Genomic DNA, 25,368 nt, shown 5'->3' on the forward strand with positions numbered 1-25,368 from the left:
TTACTAATTCTCTCTTCCATATGGTGTGTTCAACTTCCAATGCTTTCTAGTAAGTTCTTCATCTCATTTATTAATTTCCTTAACTCCAGAATTTCTGTTTGGTTTTTTATTTTTTAGAGTTTCAATCTCTCTGGTAAAGTATTCCTTCTGTTCATTAATTTTATTTCTGAGCCCATAGAACTGCCCTTCTGAGTTTTCCTGTAGCTCACTGAGTTTCTTCATGACAGCTATTTTGAATTCTCTGCCAGTTACATTGCAATGTTGCATGACTTTAAGTTCAGTTTCTGAAGAAGTGTCATTTTCTGATGCCATGTTACCATGGTTCTTCATAGTGCTTGATGAGTTGTTCCTCTGCCAGAGTATCTGAAGCAGTGAACACTTTTCTTCCTTTAGATAAAGCTTTTCTAAAAAAACAAAACAAAAAACAAACAAAAAAACAACCTTCTAAGGATTCGATAGATTAGTAATTAGATGCCTTTTGTTTTCCAGTAGGTGGTGCTATACCACAAGTTTTTGGCTTGTCTCACCTGAGCTGCCTCTGGATATATTTGAGAGTTGGCAATTTCCACTTTCTACCTCCTGGGTGAGAGGTGTCACCCAGTGCCCTAGATGTCACTGCTTGTGCCTCCAGGGTTACTGATGCCTTACTGCTGCTGGTGCCAGCAGTGTCACACCGTGGGGCACCATGATGTCAGGTGCCTCTCCCATGTTTGGAGTCTCCTGGGTAGTAGCCTCTGCTGCCATGGATGCGGGGCGGAGAAGCTGGAGGGAAGCCATGGTCACAGGTATCTCTGCTGTGACTGGGGTTGCAGGGTGCACAGGCTCTGCCATTGTGGGCGAAGGGGGAGGGGCTGAAGTGGTGGGCACTTCTGAAGCTGGACGGATGTGGCTGCAGGCTCCACTGCCGCTGCTGTCCAGTTTTCCTAGGACCTGTGAGTCCCTCTGCAACCAGGAAGCTGGTGTTGTGTGTGCTGCATCCCCTAATGATACCAGGTTCTCTTGGGCTGCAGGCTCACACTCTGCGGCCAAGGGTCTTGGATTGCAGTACTGTTTTCAGTGTTCCCCATCTGACTCCTCTATGTGTTCCAAGACACCCACCTTTACATGTACAGATACCTGGAATGCTCCAGCATCCTAGTGTTTCAGACAGAGGCACATCTGTTGAGCTAAGGATTTTTTTTTTTTACTGGTTTGCAGATTAAAAGGGAGAGACAAAGGAACTATCTCATGCTGACATGATAATTTTTAAATTGGATTATGTGGTTTTTTGCTCTTGAGTAAAATGAGTTTCTTACATTTTGATATTAACTCTTTATCAAATAGATGTTTTGCAAATAGTCTCTCCCATTCTGTAGGTGCCTATTCATTTTGCTGACAGTTTCTTGCTATACAGAAGCTTTTTATTAATGCTTTTGTTGCTGATTTATTTTTTTCTTTTGTTGCTTGAGCTTTTGGTGTCACATCCAAAAAACCGTTGCCAAGAACAATGTCAAAGAGGTTTTTTCCCCTATGTTTTCTTCTAGTAGCTTTGCAGTTTCAGGTCTTTATGTTTTTAATCCATTTCCAGTTAATTTTTGTGAGCAGTGTAAGACAGGGGTCTAATTTCATCCTTTTGCATGGAAATATTTAGTTTTCCCGATGTCAGTTATTAAGAAGACTATTCTTGGCTCCCTTGTCAAATTTTAGTTGACCATATATTCATGGGTTTATTTCTGGGCTCTCAATTCTGTTCCATTGGTCTATGTGTCTGTTTTCATACCAGTACCATACTGTTTGATTACTATACCTTTATAATAAATTTTGAAATCAGGAATTATGATGCATCTAGCTTTGTTCTACTTTCTCAGAATTATTTTGGCTATCTGAGGTCTTCGTGGTTCCATAAGAATTTTAGGGTTGTTTTTCTATTTCTGTGAAAAATGCCATTGGAATTTTGATAGGGATTGCATTGAATCTATAGTTGGCTTTGGGTAGTAAGGACATGTTAACAGTACTTGTTCTTCCATTTCATTAGCACAGAATGTCTTTCCATTTATTTGTGTCTTCTTCAATTTCTTCCATCAATGTTTTATAATTTTCAGTGTACAGGTCTTTCCCTTTTTGGTTAAATTTATTCCTAAGGATTTTAATTTTTTTATGCTACTGTATATAGGATTACTGTCTTTCTTTTCAGATCAACAGTGTATAGAAACAAAACTGATTTTTGTATATTGATATTTTTTTTTAACCTGCAGCTTTACCGAATTCATCTATTAGTTCTATTAGTTTCTTGGTAGTGTTTTTATTATTTTCTATATACAGTAAGTCTCCTATATATGAACAAGTTCCATTCTGAGAGCACGTTCATAAGTCCAATTTGTTCAAAAGTCCAACAAAGTTAGCCTAGGTACCCAACTAACACAATCAACTATATAGTACTGTACTGTAATAGGTTTATAATACTTTTCACACAAATAATACATAAAAACAAACAAAAAAATAAAGAGAACATTTTTAATCTTACAGTACAGTACCTTGAAAAGTACAGTAGTACAGTACAACAGCTGGCATACAGAGGCTGGCATCAAGTGAACAGTCAAGAAGAGTTACTGACTGCAGGAGGGGGCAGAGGTGGGAGATGGTAGAGCTGAAGGCTCGTCAGCAATAGGAGATGGAGGGCAAGCTGCAGTTTCACTCATGTCTGACGTTGAAGGCACAGGATCTGGTTCCTTGCTGGATTCAATTCTATCTACCCTCTTGAAAAAACGATCCAGAGATGTCTGGGTAGTAGCTCTTTTTTTTCTTGTCATAGATGACACAGCAGCAGAATAACTGCATTCTGAAAGGCTGCTGCAACCTTCGTATACTGTTACGTTCAGGTCCTGTGCCTCAAAAATTAACACTGCCTCCTCAAATAATGAAAATCCCCTCGCCATTTCCTGCATCACAAAACTCTTCAATTCTTCAGTTACTTCTTCTTCCTCTTGTTGTTCCACTCCCTCAATTATTTTCACTTTTGTTTCCATCATTATCACTTGGCACTTCTTAGCAGTACCAGCTATATCACTGCTGCTTTAACGCTTGCTTCCAGACACCGTGGCTTGAAATAAAGACACCATACTACTATACTCTATATAGTGCTGTATAGTAAAGTACACAAAAGCGCAACCACTTGTAGAGATGCATGCATGTGACAATGTATGCCAGACACGTGAATTAACTTACATGACTGGACATGCAAATACACATTCGCATCTTTGAAAGTTTGCAACTTAAAGGTTCATATGTAGGGGACTTACTGTATAAGATCATGTCCTCCACAAAGAGAGACAACTTGACTTCTTCCTTTCCCATCTGGAAGACTTTTATTTCTGACAGGTGTAATTTTAGATGAATAAAGAAACGCAAAGTAAAACTGACGTTTAGCATAAAATAAAACAAGCTCTCTAAAATAGCTGTTAAAATATGAAAAGATGTTTAATTTCACTCACAATTAGAGAAATATAAATTAAAGCTACACTAGGTATCACTTCTACCTAACAGATTAATAAAAATTCATAAGTTTTACAACATACTCTCTTGTCCAGATTAAGTAGAAACTGGTACTTTCATATATTCCTGGTAGATATACAAAATGATACAAGAGCTAAAAAGGAAATTTATATTTATATTGACAATACATAGCAATACTACATAGACATTTACACTTTGACCTAGAAATCCCACTTCCAGGACTATACCTTAAAGATACTCATAAAGATACAAAAACACATCTGTAACAAAGTTATTCACTGCAGCATTACCTGTGATTGCAAAATACTGTGAGACATAATATCCCAACAGAGTAACTTGGTTGAATATCTAAATATTCTCTCTACTAAAAGGAACCAGGATCCCTCCGGGAAAGGGTTTATTGAAGGACTGCAAAAGGAATATTCAAATGATGAGCTTGGAATATTTTAGTATGCCAGGAAATATAGAGTATTCAAAGAATGTTAGGGAAACAGTCCAGGTAATTGAAAGAAAACATGGCTACCTAGGCTTCTGTGTACCAATATTTCTTCCAAAAGCAATACAAGTTACAAAAAAGGTAAAAAATAAAACCACACAAAGCCATGCCCTCAGGATTAACATACACACTTCGAAATAACTTCAAGTAAAAAAGAAAAATTACCAAAGCACAGAGTGTGACTTCTCACATACATGTTCCAGATTAAAGGAACTGAAGAAACCTAACAACTAAATGAAATAAGTGATTCTTGATTAGATACTAAATGAGGATGAAAAAAATTTTTTGCCAAAAAGGGACATTATTGGAACAGTTGACAAAAGCTGGATGAGCAATATATTTTTTTATAATAGCATGGTAACAATGCTAAGTTTCCCAAATTTGATCATTACATTGTGGACACATTCTTAGAAAATACATGCTTAAGTATTTAAGAATAAAAAGACAATGGGACTTCCCTGGTGGCACAGTGGTTAAGACTCCACGCTCCCAATGCAGGAGGCCTGGGTTCAATCCCTGGTCAGGGAACGAGATCCCACATGCATGCTGCAACTAATAGTTCGCATACCACAACTAAGGAGCCCTTGAGCTGCAACTAAGGAGCCCACCTGCCACAACTAAGACCCAGTGCAACCAAATAAATAAATTTTTTTAAAAAAAGAATAAAATAAGTGGTGCTGGGGAAATTGGACAGCTACATGTAAAAGAATGAAATTAGAACACTTCCTAACACCATACACAAAATAAACTCAAAATGGATTAAAGACCTAAATGTAAGGCCAGACACTATAAAACTCCTAGAGGAAAACATAGGCAGAACACTCTGACATACATCAAAGCAAGATCCTTTTTGACCCACCTCCTAGAATCATGGAAATAAAATCAAGAATAAACAAATGGGACCTCATGAAACTTAAAAGCTTTTGCACAGTGAAAGAAACCATAAACAAGACAAGAAGACAACCCTCAGAATGGGAGAAAATACTTGCCAACGAAGCAACAGACAAAGGATTAATCTCCAAAATATACAAGCTGCTCATGCAGCTTAATACCAAAAAAGCAAATAACCCAATCCACAAACGGGCAGAAGACCTAAATAGACATTTCTCCAAAGAAGGCATACAGAAGGCCAACAAACACATGAAAAGATGCTCAACATCACTAATCATTAGAGAAATGCAAGTCAAAGCCACAATGAGGTATCACCTCACACCGGTCAGAATGGCCATCATCAAAAAACCTAGAGAAAATAAATGTTGGCGTGGGTGTGGGAAAAACGGAACTCTCCTGCACTGTTGGTGGGAATGTAAGCTGGTACAGCCACTATGGAAAACAGTTTGGAGGTTCCTTAAAAAACTAAAAATAGAACTACCATACGACCCAGTAATCCCACTACTGGGCATATACCCAGAGAAAACCATGATCCAAAAAGAAACATGTAGCATAATGTTCATTGCAGCACTATTTACAATAGCCAGGACATGGAAACAACCTATATGCCCATCAACAGATGAATGGATAAAGAAGATGTGGCACACATATACAATGGAATATTACTCAGCCATAAAAAGGAATGAAACTGAACTATATGTAATGAGGTGGATAGACCTAGAGTCTGTCATACAGAGTGAAGTAAGCCAGAAAGAGAAAAACAAATACTGTATGCTAACACATATATATGGAATCTGAAGAAATGGTACTGATGAACCCAGTGACAGGCAAGAGTGGAGATACAGAAGTAGAGAATGGACTTGAGGACATGGGGCTGGGGTGGCGGGCGAGGGGAAGCTGGGATGAGGTGAGAGAGTAGCATAGACATATTTACACTCCCAGCTGTAAAATAGATAGCTAGTGGGAAGTTGCTGTATAACAAAAGGAGATCAACTTGATGATGGGAGATGCCTTGTAAGGCCAGGATGGGGAAGGTGGGGGGGAGTCGCGGGAGGGAGGGAATATGGGTTATATGTGTAGATGCAGCTGATTCACTTTGGTGTACCTCAAAGACTGGTATGAGAGTGTAAAGCAAATATATTCCAATAAAGAATTTTAAAAAAAAATTAAAAAATTAAAAAATAAAAACAACTTGCCTCACAAAAGTATATATCCCCCAAAATGCAGTATAATGTGCCACGTATTCTAGAATCAGTCTCTGTAAATCAAAACTCTTGACTGACCTATTGATCTATGAAGAAGTCTTTCTAGGAAATTCCCTAGTGGTCCAGCAGTTAGGACTCAGCACTTTCACTGCTGAGGGCACAGATTCAATCTCTGGTTAGGGGATGGCTTCAAGCGACATGGCCAAAAAAAAAAAAAATCTTTTTAGAATGATGTAAAACCAAAACCATCTAATAGATCAATTGAAAAACATCTGGGGACTTCCCTGGTTGCACAGTGGTTAAGAATCTGCCTGCCAATGTAGGGGACACAGGTTCGATCCCTGCTCTGGGAAGATCCCACATGCTGTGGAGCAACTAAGCCCGTGTGCTACAACTACTAAGCCTCTGCTGTAGAGCCTGCAACCCACAACTACTGAGCCCGAGTGCCACAACTAATGAAGCCTGCATGCCTAGAGCCTGTGCTCTGCAACAAGAGAAGACATCACAATGAGAAGCCGACTCACTGCAACGAAGAGTAGCCCCCACTTGCCACAACTAGAGAAAGCCCACGTGCAACAACGAAGATCCAATGCAGCCAATAAGTAAATAAATAAATAAATTTACATTAAAAAAAAAAGGAATAAAGAGACATGATGTCTTCAACTAACTTGCAAATCATTCAAATATAACACAAATTATACTGAGAGAGAAAGGGAACCACAGTAAATATGGCAAAATGTTAACAATAAATAGAGTAGATTTCAGAGGGGAATCTTTGTTCTATTCTTGAAACTGTTACACATTTTAATTTTTTTAAGTAAAGATATAAAAATCACTGATTGCAAGACTTCTGCTTCCATCAAGATAAACAGGCATAAATTTATCCTCCTGCAAAAAACAACTAAAAACTGGACAAAAATATAAGAGATAGCATTCAAGCCACTGAACATCAGGCAAGGAAGGACAGTGAACCCTGAGAGACTATAAATAAATGAACTGAACCCTAAGATTATCCCAGCTTGCTGAATGGAGAAAATGTCCAGGATATGGTCCAGAGAGGAAGAGCCAAGTAGAACTCAGTAAACTCTGTGAGTTAAAGAGACTGTCCAGAGCACAGAGACACCAACGTAGTCACAGTACTGATGAAGAGAAAAGGAAAGAGTACTAGAGAGAAGAGGGCTGTACAAAGAGAAAACTCAAGAGATCTGCAAAGACTCACCCTTGATTTTTTTCAGCTAAGTATTGATCAGCTCAGGGAATGAGGAAACTACTCTATGCCAAGAAAATAACCCATTCACAGGATTACAGGAAACACTGTCTACAGCTCACAACTCACCATGGAATTGTAACAGGTCCCAACAACCAGAGTTTAAAAGCTCATAATATGGGGAGCAGCCTTTGGATACTGAGAATGGATACTTTGGATATGCAGCAGAGGAGATAAATTCACCCGAGACTACACATACTGTTGGTCCACCTAGCAAAATTCATAATGCCTGGCATCAAGGGCATGCAGATGCAGGAAAACACAACCCAAAATGAGGACAAAAGTCAGTCAGTCAAAGCTGGCCCAGAAGGAACACCGAGGACAGAAGACAGGGAAAATAAGAGTCAGTATGACTGTACTCCATATGTTCATGCAACTAAAAGAAAAAATAAATATATTAAGTAGAGACATGGAAAATATTTTAAAAGATTCAAATTGAACTATTACAGGTGATTCATTTATGACTTGCTCATTTTCAACATGAAAAATGGCTAAACTACTTGGTTTCTGTTTCCTTCTCTCCAATTCTTCCACCCTAAGTACAGGTATGGGGCAGAAGGAAGATCTGAGTTTTGCAGGTATGAAAAGATAAAGGATTGGCATACACAGGCATATATAAATTGAAATACTGGTGAGACAAGAAGTGACATTGCCAGAGAAAGAAGGAGGAAGGAGGAAGTGATACTGTTGGAATAGGAGAGCTCAGGGAGAGAGTTAGTTAACTCATTGATAGGGTTATTAAAGAGCAAAGGGGGGGCGGGGGGAGGCAGGGGTGTTCGGGGCGGGGGGATCGGGATCCAACAAAGCAGCATAGGAAGACCATGAACACATGTCCTCCCACAACACATCAAATCTACAACTACACATGTTATAATTCCAGGTAAAAAGAATTCTAAACAGCTGAACAGCCTCCTCCACAATAAGGGATAAAGGGACTACAGCAAGATGGGTAGTAGAGGCAGCGATGCAGTGACACTAAAACCCCATCCCCCAGTGCAGTGACACATAGTAGGGAGGTATCTCATAAGCCCAGAGCCTCTCTTTAAGGATCAATGGGTTTGTGCCCCACATTGGGCATCCCAACCCTTGGAACCTGCACCAGAGAGACGAGGCCCCAAAATATCTGGCTTTAAAAACCAATGGGGCTTACATCCAGGGAGAGCCAGGGAGCTGTACAGATCTGAGAGACTCCTGTTGAGGGGCTCATGTGTGGATTCCCAAGTTCCAGGAAGAAGCACAAACGCAAGTTTGAAAAGTGACTGGATTATGTACGAAGTAGATTTGGTTGTTAATCTTAAAGCATCTGCTGGAGGGACAGGGATTAATTGGGATTTTTCCTCATGGATGGTAGCCCTGAAGAGTACCATTTTTAGCACTCTCCCTCCACCTTGCTATTACAAGTGGGTGAGCACACCACCTCTCTAAAGTCAAGTGCCTGTCCCACCCATAATGCTCATCCCAGGCCTCCCTAAAGCAGAGGGTAGGCCCATTTCCCACACTTTTCTCCAGGATTGTGAAAATTGCAGGTGTGCCTCTCCCCCAGCACTCCTTCCTGGTCTCTCTACAGCTGAGGACATGCCCCACCCTCAACACTCTTGCATAGCCTCACTAAAGCTGGTGGGCAGGCACAGCTTGCCTTGATTGCCAGGCTCTGGTGGCAAGAGGGGCTTCTGCTCCTGGCCTCATGGGACTGAAACAATCAGAAAGATAGTTGTGGGCAGAATACCACACCCAGAATCTACATAAACAGCAGACTGAAATATCTGCACATAAAGAAGGCCCCTTTAATTGTCCTGGAGCTTCAACCTGAGGGACAGGCTTCAGGTTTGCAATACATCTAAAGGCGACATAGATGCTCTTTGGGAATGTAGGCAAGGAGATACCACCTGTGCACCCTGTCTTGGCCTCACCACAGCATGCTGGTGGTATCTCCCAGAAAGAAGCTTATATACTCATCTGAAACCCCAATTCGTCCAACTGCTGCCAAGGGGACACCTCTGGACCTCAGGCTGGAGGTCAGCAGGGTATACACAATTGTCATCCCATAGGACTTTATATATCTATCTGCATACTTCAAAAGCTATTGTCTGAGAAACAGGCTTCCAATCAGTCTGAATCTACGTGCTGACTAGGATGACTCCCTTTAGAACACTGACAGGTCTTGGCACACTCTCAACAAGTGAGACCTATCAAGAATAAATCAGACCACTTAGACAATCATATAGGTTCCAGAGACAACAAAGAGCCAGAGCAAGTTTGAATGATAAGAGCCATCTCTTACATAAGGCCTAGCTCTTCAAGACTGGGAGAGGTAGCTATTTTTCCTAATACATAGAAACAATTTACACAAAGTCAAGCAAAAGAAAAAAGCAGAAGAATACGTTCCAATCAAAAGAATAAGATGAAAACTCAGAAAAAGACCTTAATAAAACAGAGATAAGTAATATACTTGATATAGAGTTAAAACAGATGCTCACTGAACCCAAAAGAAGAATGAATGAACACAGTAAGAGCTATAACAAATAGAAAGAAAATAATTTAAAAAACTAAACAGATGTCACAGAACTGAACAACACAATAACTGAGCTGAAAAACACACTCACTAGAGGGGTTCAACAGCTGATTAGATAAAGCAAAACAATAAAACAGCAACCTGGAAGACAGGGCAGTGGAACTCATCCAAACAAGCAGCAAAAAAAAAACAAGAATTTCAAAAAGTAGAGGTAACTTAAGAGATCTATGAGACTACACCAAGCAGAATAACACTCACATTATAGGGGGCCCCAGAAGGAGAAGAGAGAGAGAAAGGGGCAGAAGACTTATTTGAAAAAATAATGCCCATAAACTCCCCTAACCTGGGGGAGCAAACATTCAGGTCCAGGAAGCACAGGGAGTGCCAAATAAGATGAACACTGAGATAAGTTATAATTAAAATGTCAAGAGTTAAAGATAAAGAGAGAATCTTAAAAGCAGCAAGAGAAAAACAACTTGTTACATAAACAGGAACCCCCAAAAGACTATCTGCTGATTTTTCAGCAGAAACTCTGTAAGCCAGAAGAGAGTAGTGCAACATATTTAAAGTGATGAAAGGGAAAAATCTACAACCAAAAATACTCTACCTGGCAAGGCTATCATCCAGAATTGAAGGAGAGATAAAGGGTTTTCTAAATAAGCAAAAGCTAAAGGAATTCATCACCACTTAACTAACCTCATGAGAAATGTTAATGGGTCTCCTTTAAGCTGAAAAGAAAGGGCACTAACTAATAGAAAAAAAAAATCAGAGTAAAAATCTCACTGGTAAAAGCAAATATATGGTAAAGGTAGTGGATTAACTATATACGAAGCTAGTAAGAAGTTAAAAGATAAAGCAGTAAAATTAATTGAAATTACAATAATTAATTAAAGAATACACAAAATAAAAAGATGTAAAATATGACATCAAAAACATAAAACATGACTGAGAGTAAGGAATAAAAATGTGAAGTTTTTAGAATGTGTTCAAATGTATGTTGCTACTAACTTAAAATAGACCACTCTATATATAGATTGTTATATGTGAACCTCATGGCAACCACAAAGCAAAATGTACAGCAGACACACAAGAGATAATGAGAATAGAATCTAAACATAACACTAAAGAAATTCATCAAACCACAAGGGAAGAGAGCAAGAGATGAAGAAAGGAATAGAGAGAAATTACAAAAGCAGCCAGAAAACAATCAACAAAATGGCAACAAGTACATACCTATCAATATTTACTTTCAATGTAAATGCACTAAATTATCCAATCATCTACAGAGTGGATGAATGGATACAAAAATAAATTTAAAAATTTTTAAAGTTAAAGACTAATTTATATGCTACTAAGAAGAGACTTACTTCAGGTTTAAGAACATACAGACTGAAAGCAAAGGGGTGGAGAAAGATACTCTGCGTAAATGGAAATGAAAAGAAAGCTGGTATAGCTATATATACACTAGACAAAACAGACTTTAAAATAAAGAACATAATAAAAGACAAAGAAAGGCATTACATAATATAAAATGGTCAACTCAACAAGAAAATATAATATCTGTAAATATTTACACACCTAACATAGGAACATCTAAATATATAAAGCAACTATTAACAGACCTAAAGGGAAAATCTGATAGCAACACAATAATTGTTGGGGACTTTAACCCCATTTACATCAATGGATAGGTCATCCACACATAAAATCAATAAGGAAACATCAGCCTTAAATGAAATGTTAGACCTGATGGACTTAACAGAAATATATAGAATATTCCACCCAGAAATACACATTCTTCTCAGGGGCACATGGAGCACTCTCAAGGACAGGCCACATATTAGACCACAAAACAAGTCTCAATAAATTTAAGAAGACAAATAATATCAAGCAATTCCTATCAAAATTCCAATGGTATTTTGCACAGACCTAGAATAAATAATTCTAAAATTTGTATGGGACCAAAGTCCCCAAATAGCAAAAGCAATCTTGGAAGGAAGGAAGCAAGGAAGGGAGGAAGTAAGAGAGGGAGGGAGGGAAAGAAGGACGGAAAGAAGGAAGGAAGGAACAAAGCTGTAGGTATCCTGCTCCCTGATTTCAAACTATACTACAAAGCAATAGTAATCAAAATACTATGGTATTGAAGAAAAGACACATATATCAACAGAATAGAGGCCCCAGAAATAAACCCACACATATATGGTCAATTAATCTACAACTAAGGAGGCAAGCATATACAGTGGGAAAGGGCAGTCTCTTCAATAAATGGTGTTGGGAAAACCAAACAGCCACATGCAAAAGAGTAAAACTGGATTACTATCTTACACCATACACAAAATCAACTCAAAATGGATTAAAGACTTGAATGTAAAATCAGAAACCACAAAACTCCAAGAAAAAAACAGAGGCACTGAACTCCTTGACATCACTCAGAGATATTTTTTTAATCTGATTCAAAGGGAACAGCAACAAAAGCAAAAATAAACAATTGGCACTACATCAAACTAAAGAGCTTCAGTACAGCAAAGGAAACCATCAACAAAACAAAAAGTCAACCCACAGAATAGGAGAAGATATTTGCAAATCATACATCGAATAAGGGGCTAATATCCAAAACATATAAAGAACTCATACAACTAAACAACAAAAACAAAATCCAATTTAAAAATGGGCACAGGATATGAATTGACATTTTTCCAAAGAAGACATATAGGTGCCCAACAACTACATAAAAGATGCTCATCATCACCAACTATTAGGGAAATGCAAATCAAAACCACAGTGAGGACTTCCCTGGTGACGCAGTGGTTAACAATCTACCTGCCAATGCAGGGGTCACGGGTTCGATCCCTGTCTGGGAAGATCCCATATGCCACGGAACAACTAAGCCCATGCACCACAACTACTGAGCCTGCACCCTAGAGCCTGTGAGCCACAAGTATTGAGCCCATGTGCCACAACTACTGAAGCCCACGCACCTAGAGCCCATGCTTCGCAACAAGAGAAGCCACCGCAGTGAGAAGCTGGCACACCACAATGAAGAGTAACCCCTGCCTGCCACAACTACAGAAAGCCCATGCACAGCAACAAAGACCCAATGCAGCCAAAAATTAATTAATTAATTTAAAAAAAGAAACCACAATGAGATATAACCACATATCTGTCAGAATGGCTACTATCCAAAAGACAAGAAACAACAAGTATTGGAGAATTTATAGAGAAAAGGGAATCCTTCCAAGCTGTGGGTGACAATATAATATAGTGCAGCTACTATGTAAAACAATATGAAGGTTCTCAATTAATAACAGAACTACCATATGATCTAGTTATTCCACTTCCAGATATTTATCTGAAGGAAACAAAAACACTAACTAAAAGAGATCTATGCATACCTATGTTCACTGTAACATTGTGTAAAATAGCCAGATATGGAAATAAGCTAAGTATCCACTGGTGGATGAAGAGATAAAAAAGACGTGATGTATATACACAATGGAGTATTTCTCCACCATAAAAGGGGAGGAAATCTTGCCATTTACGACATGGATGGGCTGTAAGGCTATTATGCTAAGTGAAATAAGTCAAAGAAAGACCAACACCGTATGATTTCACTTATATGTGGAACCTAAAAAACAAAACAAATGAACAAAAACAAAACTCATAGGTATAGGAAAAGACTGGGGGTTATCAGAGGGGAAGGGGGTTGGGATGTAGGTGGAAAGGGTGAAGGGGTCAATTACACGGTGACAGATGATAACTAGACTTACTGCAATGGTCAGTTTATAGTATATACAGATACTGATTATGTTGTACACCTGAAACTAATGTTAGGTACCACTTTTACTGGAATTAAAAACAAACAAACAAAAAACTATCCTAACATGAAAGAGAGGAAGGGAGGGAGGGAGAGAGGAAGGGAGGAAGGAAGGAAGGAAGGTTAACTCACTTGTCAAAAAAGGAACAACTCAAACATTTATGTACTTCATAACAAAGATTCGAAATACATGAAATAAAAACTGATCGAACTACAGGGAGAAACAGAGATATTCACAATTATAATCAGAGATTTCAACATCCCTCTCTCAACAATTGATAGAATAGGTAGACAAAAATGAGTAAAGAAATAAATGACTTGAACACTACTATCAAACATCTTGACCTAATTATCATTTACAGAACACTGCAAACAACAACAGCAGAGTACAAAGTGAGATGAAAGAGTTACCAAGACAGACCATACTCTGGGCCATGAAACAAGTATCCATAAATTTAAAAGGATTAAAGTCATATAAAATAGGATCTTGGAAAACAATGGAACTAAATTTGACACGAATTACAAAAATATCTCTGGAAAAAAAAAAACAACTACTTGGAAATTAAATAACAGACTTTGAAAGAATACATGGGTCAAAGAAGAAATTAAAATGTATTCTGAACTGAAAAAAATGAAAATCAGCATATGAGAATTTTCTGGGATGCAGCTAAAACAGTACTCAGAGAAAATTAAGAACACTATAAGCATATATATATTACATAAGAAGAATGGTCTTAAATCAATAATTTCAACTTCTACTTTATTAATCCAGGGGAGAAAAAGACCAAATGAAACCCAAATTAAATGGGAAAAAAAGTAATAGATTTCAGAGCAGAAATCAATGCAATAGAAAACAATATCAATAGAGACAATGAATGAAATCAAAAAATGGTTCTCATACAACATCAGTAAAATTGAGAAACCTCTAGCCAGCCTAATCAAGAAAAAAAAAAAAGAAGAAGGCACAAATTACCAAGATCAGGAATGAGAGAGATAAGACCACTATAGATTCTCCAAATATTAAAAAGACAACAAGGCAAAATAATAAACAACACTAAAAAAAAATTGACAACTTAGACAAAAATAAACAAATTCCTTGAAAAGCACCAAAGTTCACTCAAGAAGAAAAAGATCATATGAATAGCCCTTTACTTTAAAAATTAAACAAATAACTAAAAACCTTCTCCCAAAGCACTCTAGGCCAAGATGACTTCACTGGTGAATTCTATCAAACCTGTAAGTAAAAAATAAAACCAATTCTACATAAACTTCTCTGGAAAATTGAAGAAGAGAAAATACTTCCCAACTTGTCTTATGAGGCCAGCCTTATTCTGACACAAAAACCAAAGAATATTACAAGAAAAGGAACTACAGATCTATATCCCTCAGCAACACTGATACAAAAATTCTCCACAAAAAATTTTTTAGCAAATTGAATCCAATGATATTACAAAAAAAAGGATAATATAAAAAGATAAAGTGGGATTTAATCCAGGAATACAAGGTTTTTTTTTAAAACAATCTTCAAATGTTTGAAACATCTGAAAATCAATGAATACATTTCAACATATTATCAAACTGAAAAGGAAAAACAATACACTCATCTAAGCAGAAGAAGACAAACCACTTGACAAAATCCAATAATTATTAATGAAAAAACTCTCAGCTAGGCAGGAACAGAAGGGAATTTCCATAAGCTTATAGAAGATATCTACCAAAACTCACAGCTAACATCATACTTAATAGTGAAAGACTAAATGCTTTTCCCCTAAGATCAGGAACAAGACATAGATGTTTGCTGTCAATACTTCTATTGAACTTTGCACCAGAGGTTTTAGCTATTGTAAGAAGGCAAGAAAAATAAAGGCATCCAAATTGGAAAGGAAGAACTGAAATTCTCCTTGCAGATAATATAATCATCTATGTAGAAAATCCAATGGAATCTACAAGAAAATTGCAAAAAAGTATGCTTTGTAAGGCTTATTTAGGTTATGAGATTAACATACATAATAACAATGAACAGTGGAAAACTGAAAATTAGGAAAAACATTATTTACAAGCACATCAAAAAACATGAAATACACATAAATCCGAAAGACCTATACACTGAAAACTATAAGATTATTCAGAAAAATTAGATATATACCATGTTTATGGATTAGAATGCCAATACTGTTAAGATATATGTTTTCCCAAAATTTACCAATATATTCAGTGCATTGCAATCAAAATTCCTCTATAAGAGGGTAGCTTCTTTTATAGAAATTGATGAGCTGACTCTAGAATTCATATAGAAATGCACAGGAACTAAAATAGCCAAAATGATTTTGGGGAAAAAAAGAAGCACAAAGAGACATTACACTATCTAATTTTGAATTACTATAAAACAACAATAATCAAAATAGTGTGTTATTGGTGCCACAGTAGACAAAGAAATGAATGGAACAGAATAAAGTGTGTAGAAATAGACTCACACGTTATGGTCAACTGATTTTCAACAAGGATACAAAGGCAATTCAGTAAAAGCTTAATCTTTCCAACAAATGGATATCCGTTAGCAAAAAAACAGACTTTAATCTATAACTTGCCCCATATACAAAAATTAATTAAAAATGGGTCATAGACTTAAATATAAAAGCTTAAAAGTATAAAACTTCCAGATGCAAACACAGGAGAAAAGACCTTTGGATCAGGCAAATATTTTTTTTTTGACACAACACCAAAAACACAATGCTCTAGAGAAAAAACTGATACATTGAACTTAACTTTTAGGTAGAATAAACGATGCACTTGCGGTGTCAAAAGGAAAAGCTGACATACTCCTTATTTTTCTTTGGGTTTCCAACCATTGCTCAACTTTTCTCTCTCAACATTTCCTCTTTGAAAGGTAATACTACCCACTTAAACCACTTCCTCTCAATCTATCACCTTTCCCTATCCACTTTTCCTATCTCCCAAATTCTCCTGCCTTCCTTAATTATCTTAGCATGTCTCCATCTATCCCTCACCAAAATACTTGACACTTCAGTATACACATCCTCCTCTGTCCTGACCTCCTCTGTCCTGACCTCATAAATCCTCAATCTTCTTACCTGTTAATCCTATTTCTTGTTCATTTCACTACCTTACTTTTCTCTTTTTTTTTTTATTTTTTTTTGAGATTTTTTTGATGTGGACCGTTTTTAAAGTCCTTATTGAATTTGTTACAGCAGTGCTTCTGTTTTGTGCTTTGGTTTTTTGGCCAATACGCATGTGGGATCTCAGCTCCCCAACCAGAGACTGAACCCACACCCCCTGCACTGGAAGGCAAAGTCTTAACCACTGCACCACCAGGGAAGTTCCATACTTTTCTAAAGAGTATAATTCCAGTTAAACATAGTAATAAAACACATGGCTATTTTTCTGCTCCCCACTAAAACACAATATAGTTACTTAAAGCATAAATTCCCAGTAATAAGATAGAAAAGGCAACAATCACAGATAAGATACGCCAACAAAATGTTAGAAAATAAAAAGCAGGTAAGTGGTAACTGATTAGCATATCAAGAAAAGTTGAAACATAAGTGCTCTGCAAAGGGGACATCAAGAAGAAAAGGCCAGGCTTCCCTGGTGGCTCAGTGGTCAAGAATCTGCCTGCCAAAGCAGGGGACACAGGTTCAAGCCCTGGTCCAGGAAGATCCCACATGCCGTGGAGCAACTAAGCCCGTGTGCCACAACTACTGAGCCCGCATGCTGCAACTACTGAAGCCCGCACGCCTAGAGCCCATGCTCTGCAACAAGAGAAGTCAATGCAATGAGAAGCCTACACACCGAAACGAAGAGTAGCCCCCACTCTCCACAACTAGAGAAAGCCCACGCGCAGCAACAAAGACCCAGTGCAGCCAAAAATAATAAATAAATAAATAATAAAATAAATCTTAAAAAGAAAAAAGAAAAGGCCACATGGTGGGAAGGGGAATTGGAGGAAAACGATCAAAAGGTACAAACTTCCAGTTATGAGATAAGTAAGTACTAGGGATATAAGGTACAGCATGATGACTATAGTTAATTAACACTGCTGTATGATATAGAGTAGAGTTGTTAAGTGAGTAGGTTCTACGAGTTCTTATCAAAAGAAGAAATTTTTTTCTTTTCTTTTTACTATTTGGATGTTAACTAATTCTATTGAGGTAATCATTTCACGACATACTTTGTAAATCAGGCCATCATGCTATACACCTTAAACGTATATAGTGATGTATGTCAATTATATCTCAATAAAACTGGGGGGAAAAAAGAAGAAAAAGCCAATTTACAGGGTCACATAACTCCAGTAAATCTCAGGAACTGGAGAAATCTAAACAAAGAAAAAGGAGAGGGCACCAAAACAGAAGGATTGATTCAGTCTACATAAGGAACAGCCAGAATTCTAGTTCCTATTGCTCAGCCCACAGACATGCAACTATTCTTCCCCCAGTGCAGAAGAAAACAAGAGAGAAAAATTAACCAGAGAGACTCTGAACACAGAGACACCAGGCAACTTACCAAAAACAGGAGGATTAACTAAAATATGACTTTTTGAACACTCAATCTACTTTCCCTATCTATTCCCATAACATAAGAGAATATGCAAACAAAATACAGGACACCAGTTAAATATGAATTTTAGATAAAAAATAATTTTAGTGTATGCATTTCTCAAATATTGCACACAAATTTAACTGGTGTTCTATATTTTAATTTGCTACATCTGGCAATGCTACCTTCAGACTAGAGACTAGAGAACTGTTCTTTGGGGAACTTCATTGGCCCAGGAAAGAAAGTTAAAGATATTAACATTAGGAGTTTTCAATAAAATCACAGATCTTTACCTGATCACCCACACCACACACACACACATTCCCCCTAAGAAACAGTTTCCTCTACAATTTACTCAAATCCTAAGACCTGTGAGTACAAGAAACACACTAATTTTTTTAACTTTCCAAAGTAAGGTAAAAAAAAATTTTAACTTTGAATAAATTAGTGAAATGTGAAGAAAATAAACAGAGCAAAACTTCAAGAACTATTAAGGTGTATAATATTTCATCTTTAATGCCTTCAAAGGACAATTAGCAGTGCAATTTTGGCCTTTATTTTTATGGCCTTATTTCTAAATTTTATATTATATGTTATAATCTTGGAGTTAAAAACCCATATTGTTTATCCAAAAGATTTTTGTGTGTGATTAAATCATCAATATATTCGTATTTTAGTAATGAAATGACAGCAAAGAACATCTACATGTTAAAATATTCCATGTGATTCACTATACTAATGATTCACAAACGAATTCAGGGAAGATGGGTTATAATGAAAGTTTGTGTCAAAAGAGGAAAACAGCAGGGCTCAAGGAACCCAAGGAGGTAGGGTAATAAAGAAAACAAAATTCGTAAGAAGGGTTCTCAAACCTCACTAATCATTAGAATAATCCGGACATCTATTGGAAAAAAAACTTCAAAGTTCAAAAATTTAAGACCTACTGACTCGTAATATCAGAAGCTGGGCCCAAAGTTTACAATTTTTGAAACCTTCCCCATGAGATTCTAATAATCGGCAAGATTTTGGAAGATTTTAGAATTCTGACTTAGGTATGCTTATCCAGTAGTATAATCTATTGCCTTAAAGACAATTATGATGCTATAGACAATACATGATGAAATCATTCTTCTTACCTTGGATACATTGCTGACATAATTCATTTGGATAGTACTTTCCTTATCAACTTGATTACAAAGGTTTTGTAAAGTAGACGCATATTCTTTATCACTTTTTATTCTCAGGGCCATAAATTTCTTCACTGTTTCCAGTAACCGTAATTCCCAGTCTTGCAATTTTAACACAGCTTCATGTGAATTCTTCAGGTCACTCCCAAACCCCATTTTTGTAAGGCACTGTCTTATCCTCCACACTTGCACAATTGAGCCTTCTAATCAGCACATATCTGTGTATGTAAACAGAAGAAAAGAATCTTAAATCAAAAGGAAATCAGTCTTCAAAGCAAAGTTATGGACCATTCTTTTTAGATTAAAAAAAGAAAAAATCAGTATAGCTGAATGCTTTCCCCCAAAGATAAGAAACAAGATGAGACTGTCCAATCTCACCACTTCTACTCAACACTGTAATGGAGATTCCAGTCAGTACAATGAAATAAATGAAATAATTTTCATTGAAATTGGAATGGAAGAAGTAAAACTATATTTATTTGTAGATGACATGACATTGTATGTAGAAAATCCTAAGAAATAAAATTTTTAAAGTATTAGAACTAATAACTGAGCTTAGTAAGATTACAGGGTACAAGATCAACATACAAATATCAACCGCATTTCTATACACTAGTAATGATCAATCCAAAAACAAAATTAAAAAGCAATTCCATTTATAACAACATCAAAAAGAATAAAATATTTAGGAATAAATTTTACAAAATAAACACAAAACTTTACTTTTAAAATTATAAAATATTGTTGAAAAAAATTAAAGGAGACCTAAATAAATGGAAAGACTCATGTTAATGGATCCAAAAGACTTAATATTGTTAAGAAAGTAATACTGTCTATAAACTTAATCCATATTAAAATCTAAGCTAGCATTTATTTATTTATTTTGCAGAAATTGATAAACTAATCCTAAAATTTACATAGAAATGCAAGCGAGAGGAGCCAGAATAATCATATAAATAAACAAACAAACAAACCAAAACACCCTGAAGGAAAAGAACAAAGTTGGAGAACTCAGACTTCAGTTTCAAGTCTATTCCATGGACCGGAAAAAAAAGTCTTTTCTAAACTAAAGATGCTGGGACAATTGGATTCCACATGCAAAAGAGTTAAGCAGGATGACTCCTTAGACCATACACAAAAAATTAAATCTAAAGGAATCACAGATCTAAATATCAGAGCTAAAACTATAAAACTCTCAGAAGAAAATATAGTAGTAAATCTTTGTGACCTTGGCTCAGGCAATGGTTTCTAGATATGACACCAAAAGTACAAGCAACAAAATAAAAATATGTAAATTTGGTTTCATCAAAATCAAAAATTTCTGTACTGCAAAGGCCACAATCGAGTGATAAGACCACAGAATGGTGAAAATATTTACAAATCATGTATCTGATAAGGGACTTCTATCTGGATTATATAAAGAATTCATACAAATCAATAATAACAAAAATGGGTGAAGACATTTCTCCAAATAAGATTTACAGATGTCCACTAAGCACATGAAAAGATGTTCAATAACATTAGCCATTAGGAAAATATCAATCAAAACCACAATAAGATACCATTTCACACCACACTAAGATGTCTATAATCAAAAAGACAGATAATATCAAGTGCTAGAGACTATGAAGAAATTAGAACCATCATATACTGGTGGTGTAAATGTAAAAAGTTTAACACAGAGTTACCATAAATGACCCAGAAATTCCATTCTTAGAAATGTACCCAAGAGAAATAAAAACATATGCCCACACAAAATCTTGTACATGAATATCCGAGCAGAATTATTCATAATAGTCACAAAGGGGAACAACCCAAATGTTCATCAACTGATGACTAGGTAAATAAAACATGATGTACCCATACAAAGAAATATTATTTGGCAATGAAAATGAATGAAGTATTGATACAAGCTACAGCAATGATAAACCTTGTAAACATACTAAGCGAAAGAAGCCAAACACAAAATACTGACATGTACTGTCTTCTGAATATGAAACATTCCAAATCTATTTTTAGAGATATAAATCAGATTAGTATTTGACTAGAGCTGGCAAATTTGTGAAGAAATGAGGAATGACTACTAATGGGTTCTGGATTTCCTTTTGGAGTGAGGAGAGTTCTAAAACTGATTGTGGTAATGGTTGCAAAACTGTGAACAGAATAAAAGCCACTAAATTATACAGTTTAAATGGATGAATTCTTCAGCATGTGAGTTGTATCTCAAAGTTGTTAAAAAAAAAAATCATTACAGCATAACTTACGATCATCTAAAGGTCAGTTATAAGAAACTTATCCCAAAACTTATTCCTGCTTGTTTGCTATAAATTCCAAGAACTATGATAAAATTTATTTTCCCCTCCATTCTCCTAGAATTTCAGGCAATGAATCTTTCAGGGTCAGTTAAAAGAAATAAAGAAACACATCTCTTATTTTCAGGTCTGGCTCATCATATCAGAAAATTTAATTCAGCTGAAAACCTCTAAGCTACACAGAAAAATCAGAAAAGGTTTACCTCTCTAACCTCAGTGAAACCATCTAAAGGGATGGTAAAAATGTGGGTTTTCCAAATAGAAAACAAATTCCATTTTTCTCCCAACTGAAAACTGTTCAATTTTATGATCAAACATGTAGAGGGGGAAAAAGGTTGGGGAAAAATGTACTTCATGAAGGTTTCCAACGTAGCAACCAGGACACTAAATGGACCTTAACATATATAAGTCAATAAAATTAATTGACTTATCCACTTTAACATCAAGCAAAATAATTCCAGGTTTTTTTCACTTTGTAAGTATTAGCTTTAAAAAATTTACTTTGATATACTGTATCTTTATGGGTCACAAAAAAGAACTTTTTTCTGTTCTTTTACGTATAGCTCAACTAAGTCTCAGTGAAGATATCCTCTATCTCATACCATGTTTTCAATGGAAGAATAAAGAATCTCTTTTTTCCAGACAAAGCAAGGTGAAACGTTTTGCTTTTTTTAAAAAAACTATATCTGAGATTGTGGTTCATTTTATTCTGTAACTTGGAATATCACTTCTGCTTCTAAATGCATCTAGCTGTGGTCTAAGCTATGACAGTAGTTTTTTTTTTCTCTCTCTCTCTCTCATCAGGAATTTCAAAAGGATTATGAAGAGCTTAGATGAATAAAAAGGGAAAAAGAATCTGGCAGCTACCTGAGAAATACTCCAGCCCATCCTAAGGGCTTATTTATGGACACCAATATTCTAGGTCAGGGTGAATATAAAATAATTTAACATTATGGTACCACTCCTTGAGGAATGACAAATAATAAAAAATTTTAAAACTTCCATAATTAATTGATTATGTCTAATTATTAAATTAGTAGAGATTATAAATACTTTAGTAATTAAAGGAAATGATATCCTACAGATAATTTTTCCATAGATGTCAAATGATATATGTAAGACTATCCAATTCAGTTGCGTTTGGAATTTTTTAAAAAACTGGAAATAGTAATTAAAAGGAACTGACTAGGTAAATTACAATCAAAGCTGCTGCATTTGATTGTAACTGAGAAATCCTAGGGAGTACCATTCAAATCATAGTCTATATGAGTTTGTTCAGTGTCCAACCTTCACAACCATATGTGGTAGATGTGATCATGGCATATTCATTCAGAGGAGTATCATTCAGCCCTAATATGAAAACGAAAAAAATCTGTGAATTGATCTGGAACAATCATTAGGAATTATTAACAGAAAAAAGTAAGATACAGAACTTGGTATCCTTACATTGTGTAAAAAGGAGGGAGAATAATAGAAATTAAATTTACTTATAAGTGCATAAAATATTTCTAGAAGAACACAACAGTGGCTGGGACACAGGAATAGGAAGGAGAATTTTCATTATATACCCTTTTGTATATTTGAATTTTGTTTTAAGTGAACATATTGATATTATTCAAAAATTAATAAATTAAAGAATTTTTGAAGAGAAAAAGAAAAAATTAATGAAAGCTGAAGTAACCCAGAAAAGTTCCCTAGAAATGACAAGATATGAGCTAAGGTTGTAATAACCATGATTTAGATTATAAAAAGGTCAAAAAGGACATGTAATTTCAGGAAGCAACATAGGGAATATAAGTGAATAGGGGGTGAAGTAAAAAAAAGAAATCTCCAAAATTAAGCTATATGTGGCAAGCAGTGGCAGATGGCATGCCAATTTATCTCTTGCTATTCTAACATTAACTAAGAAGGCTCAAATTCCTTTAGTTAACTGGTGTTTAAGGCAAAATAACAAGATCATGAGTGTGATGTTTTAAATGATTGATTTCCTGGTGCTAGTTACACAAGTATGTCCGGTTTGTGAAATTTCATAAAGCTGAGCATCTGTGATTTGTGCACTTTTCTATATATATGTTCCAGTTAGTTAAAAGAGATATAGAGATATATGTTAATACAGAAGCTAGGCATAAAATAGTTTCAAGAGAGCAAAAACATAACATGAAACATAAGAAGGTAAATTAATAAGTCTATAGCTATAGAGCTTGAGAAATGAGGATCTATAATTGATAATGTCAGTGAGAGTTAAGATGAAAGAGGCTTGACCTGGTAAACAGATTTAAAGAAAAGAGACATGATACAATGACAACTTCAAGGCTTTAGTAAGAAATGATGACAATATCAACAGAAATGGAAGAATGAGAATATGGAGCTACTTTAAAGAAAATACATTCATTTCAGCAGGAAATAAATGCTAAGGTAAATATTAAGGCTAAAGATACAAATTTGAGAGTCAATTGCTTAAAGGTGATAAAACTACTAAATTGAATGTTGACAGAAAAGCAGAGAGTTAAGGACAAAGCCCATGAGAAACTGTCAATGGAGGACCTGGAGGAAGAAAAGCCAAACAGTAGAGATTAAGTAAGCAAAAGAATAAAAGAGGTTTGACAGAGTTATAGATGCTGGGATAAAAAAGTTATTAGCAATGTCAAATGTCAGAGAACTTCTCTTCCCAGGATCCAACAAGAGCCCCTGCGACAACATCAGGCAAGCCAGACACCACCACAAAGGGAGACAGAGTATGAGCCTCGCCAAAAATAAACAGCCAGAGGAAGCATTCTCCTTCCCTGATAGGCCTGAGAATCCCCTTTCCTGCCAAGAGAAACGGAACTAGGCAGGAAGAACCAGCAAGAGAGATCCAGCAATAGCAAGCAGCCCCGCCAGGAAGCCTCCCTGTCCCCACAGGTCCAAGGATCTCTTCCCACCCAAAAACACCAGAGCAGGTGCACAGAACTGTCAAGAGTGACCCAGGTCTAGCAGGAAGTCCAGCCCAGGAAGTTCCTTGTTCTCTGTAAGTCCAAGATTCTCCTTTTCTTCCCAGAGACAGTAGGGCAGCTAGGGGGCACAGCAAGGAAATCCTATCTCACCCCTTCTCTATCCAACAGACATCAAGTAGCTCAGCCTAAGAAAAAAACATCTTCTACTCCCTCAAGCAGCACCAGCAAGAACCAGTGGGAGTCCTAGTGATACCAGATACAGCAAACCAAAGTAACAGCACAAAGACTCTGAAAATTAAACTGTCACTGGAACCACAGCCCACAAAAACAGGCCAAGAAAACCTGCCTAAGGAGGCAAAAGATCTGTATGCAGAAAACTGTAAGACACTGATGAAAGAAATCAAAGATGATACAAACAAATGGAGAGACATACCATGTTCTTGGACTGGAAGAATCAACATTGTGAAAATGACTATACCACCCAGAGCAATTCACAGATTCAACACAATCGCTATCAAATTACCAATGGCATTTTTCACAGAACTAGAACAAGAAATTTTACGATTTGTATGAAAATGCAAAAGACCCTGAATAGCCAAAGCAATCTTGAGAAGGAAAGACGGAGCTGGTGGAATCAGGCTCCCTGACTTCAAACTATACTACAAGGCCACAGTGATCAAGACAATATGGTACTGGCACAAA

General features: G+C 36.3%; 1 protein-coding gene across 12 annotated transcripts in view; it reads right to left on the reverse strand.

Moving 5' to 3' along the window:
• FER (FER tyrosine kinase) overlaps positions 1–25,368 on the reverse strand; it is a 460,601-nt gene that overhangs the window by 403,973 nt on the left and 31,260 nt on the right. For 11 of the 12 annotated variants that reach the window (XR_009054203.1, XM_057737769.1, XM_057737780.1 and 8 more), the window contains one exon: positions 19,371–19,639. The exons of the other annotated variant lie outside the window; for it this stretch is intronic. Coding sequence is in view for 10 of the 11 variants with exons in the window: in XM_057737769.1 (XP_057593752.1) it covers positions 19,371–19,577 (207 nt within the window). In the remaining variant the exon portion in view is untranslated. The remainder of the gene's footprint in view (positions 1–19,370; positions 19,640–25,368) is intronic. 12 annotated transcript variants of the gene reach the window in all.

The sequence above is a fragment of the Hippopotamus amphibius genome, chromosome 1, assembly GCF_030028045.1.
Source record: "Hippopotamus amphibius kiboko isolate mHipAmp2 chromosome 1, mHipAmp2.hap2, whole genome shotgun sequence".
Taxonomy (NCBI): Eukaryota; Metazoa; Chordata; class Mammalia; order Artiodactyla; family Hippopotamidae; genus Hippopotamus; species Hippopotamus amphibius.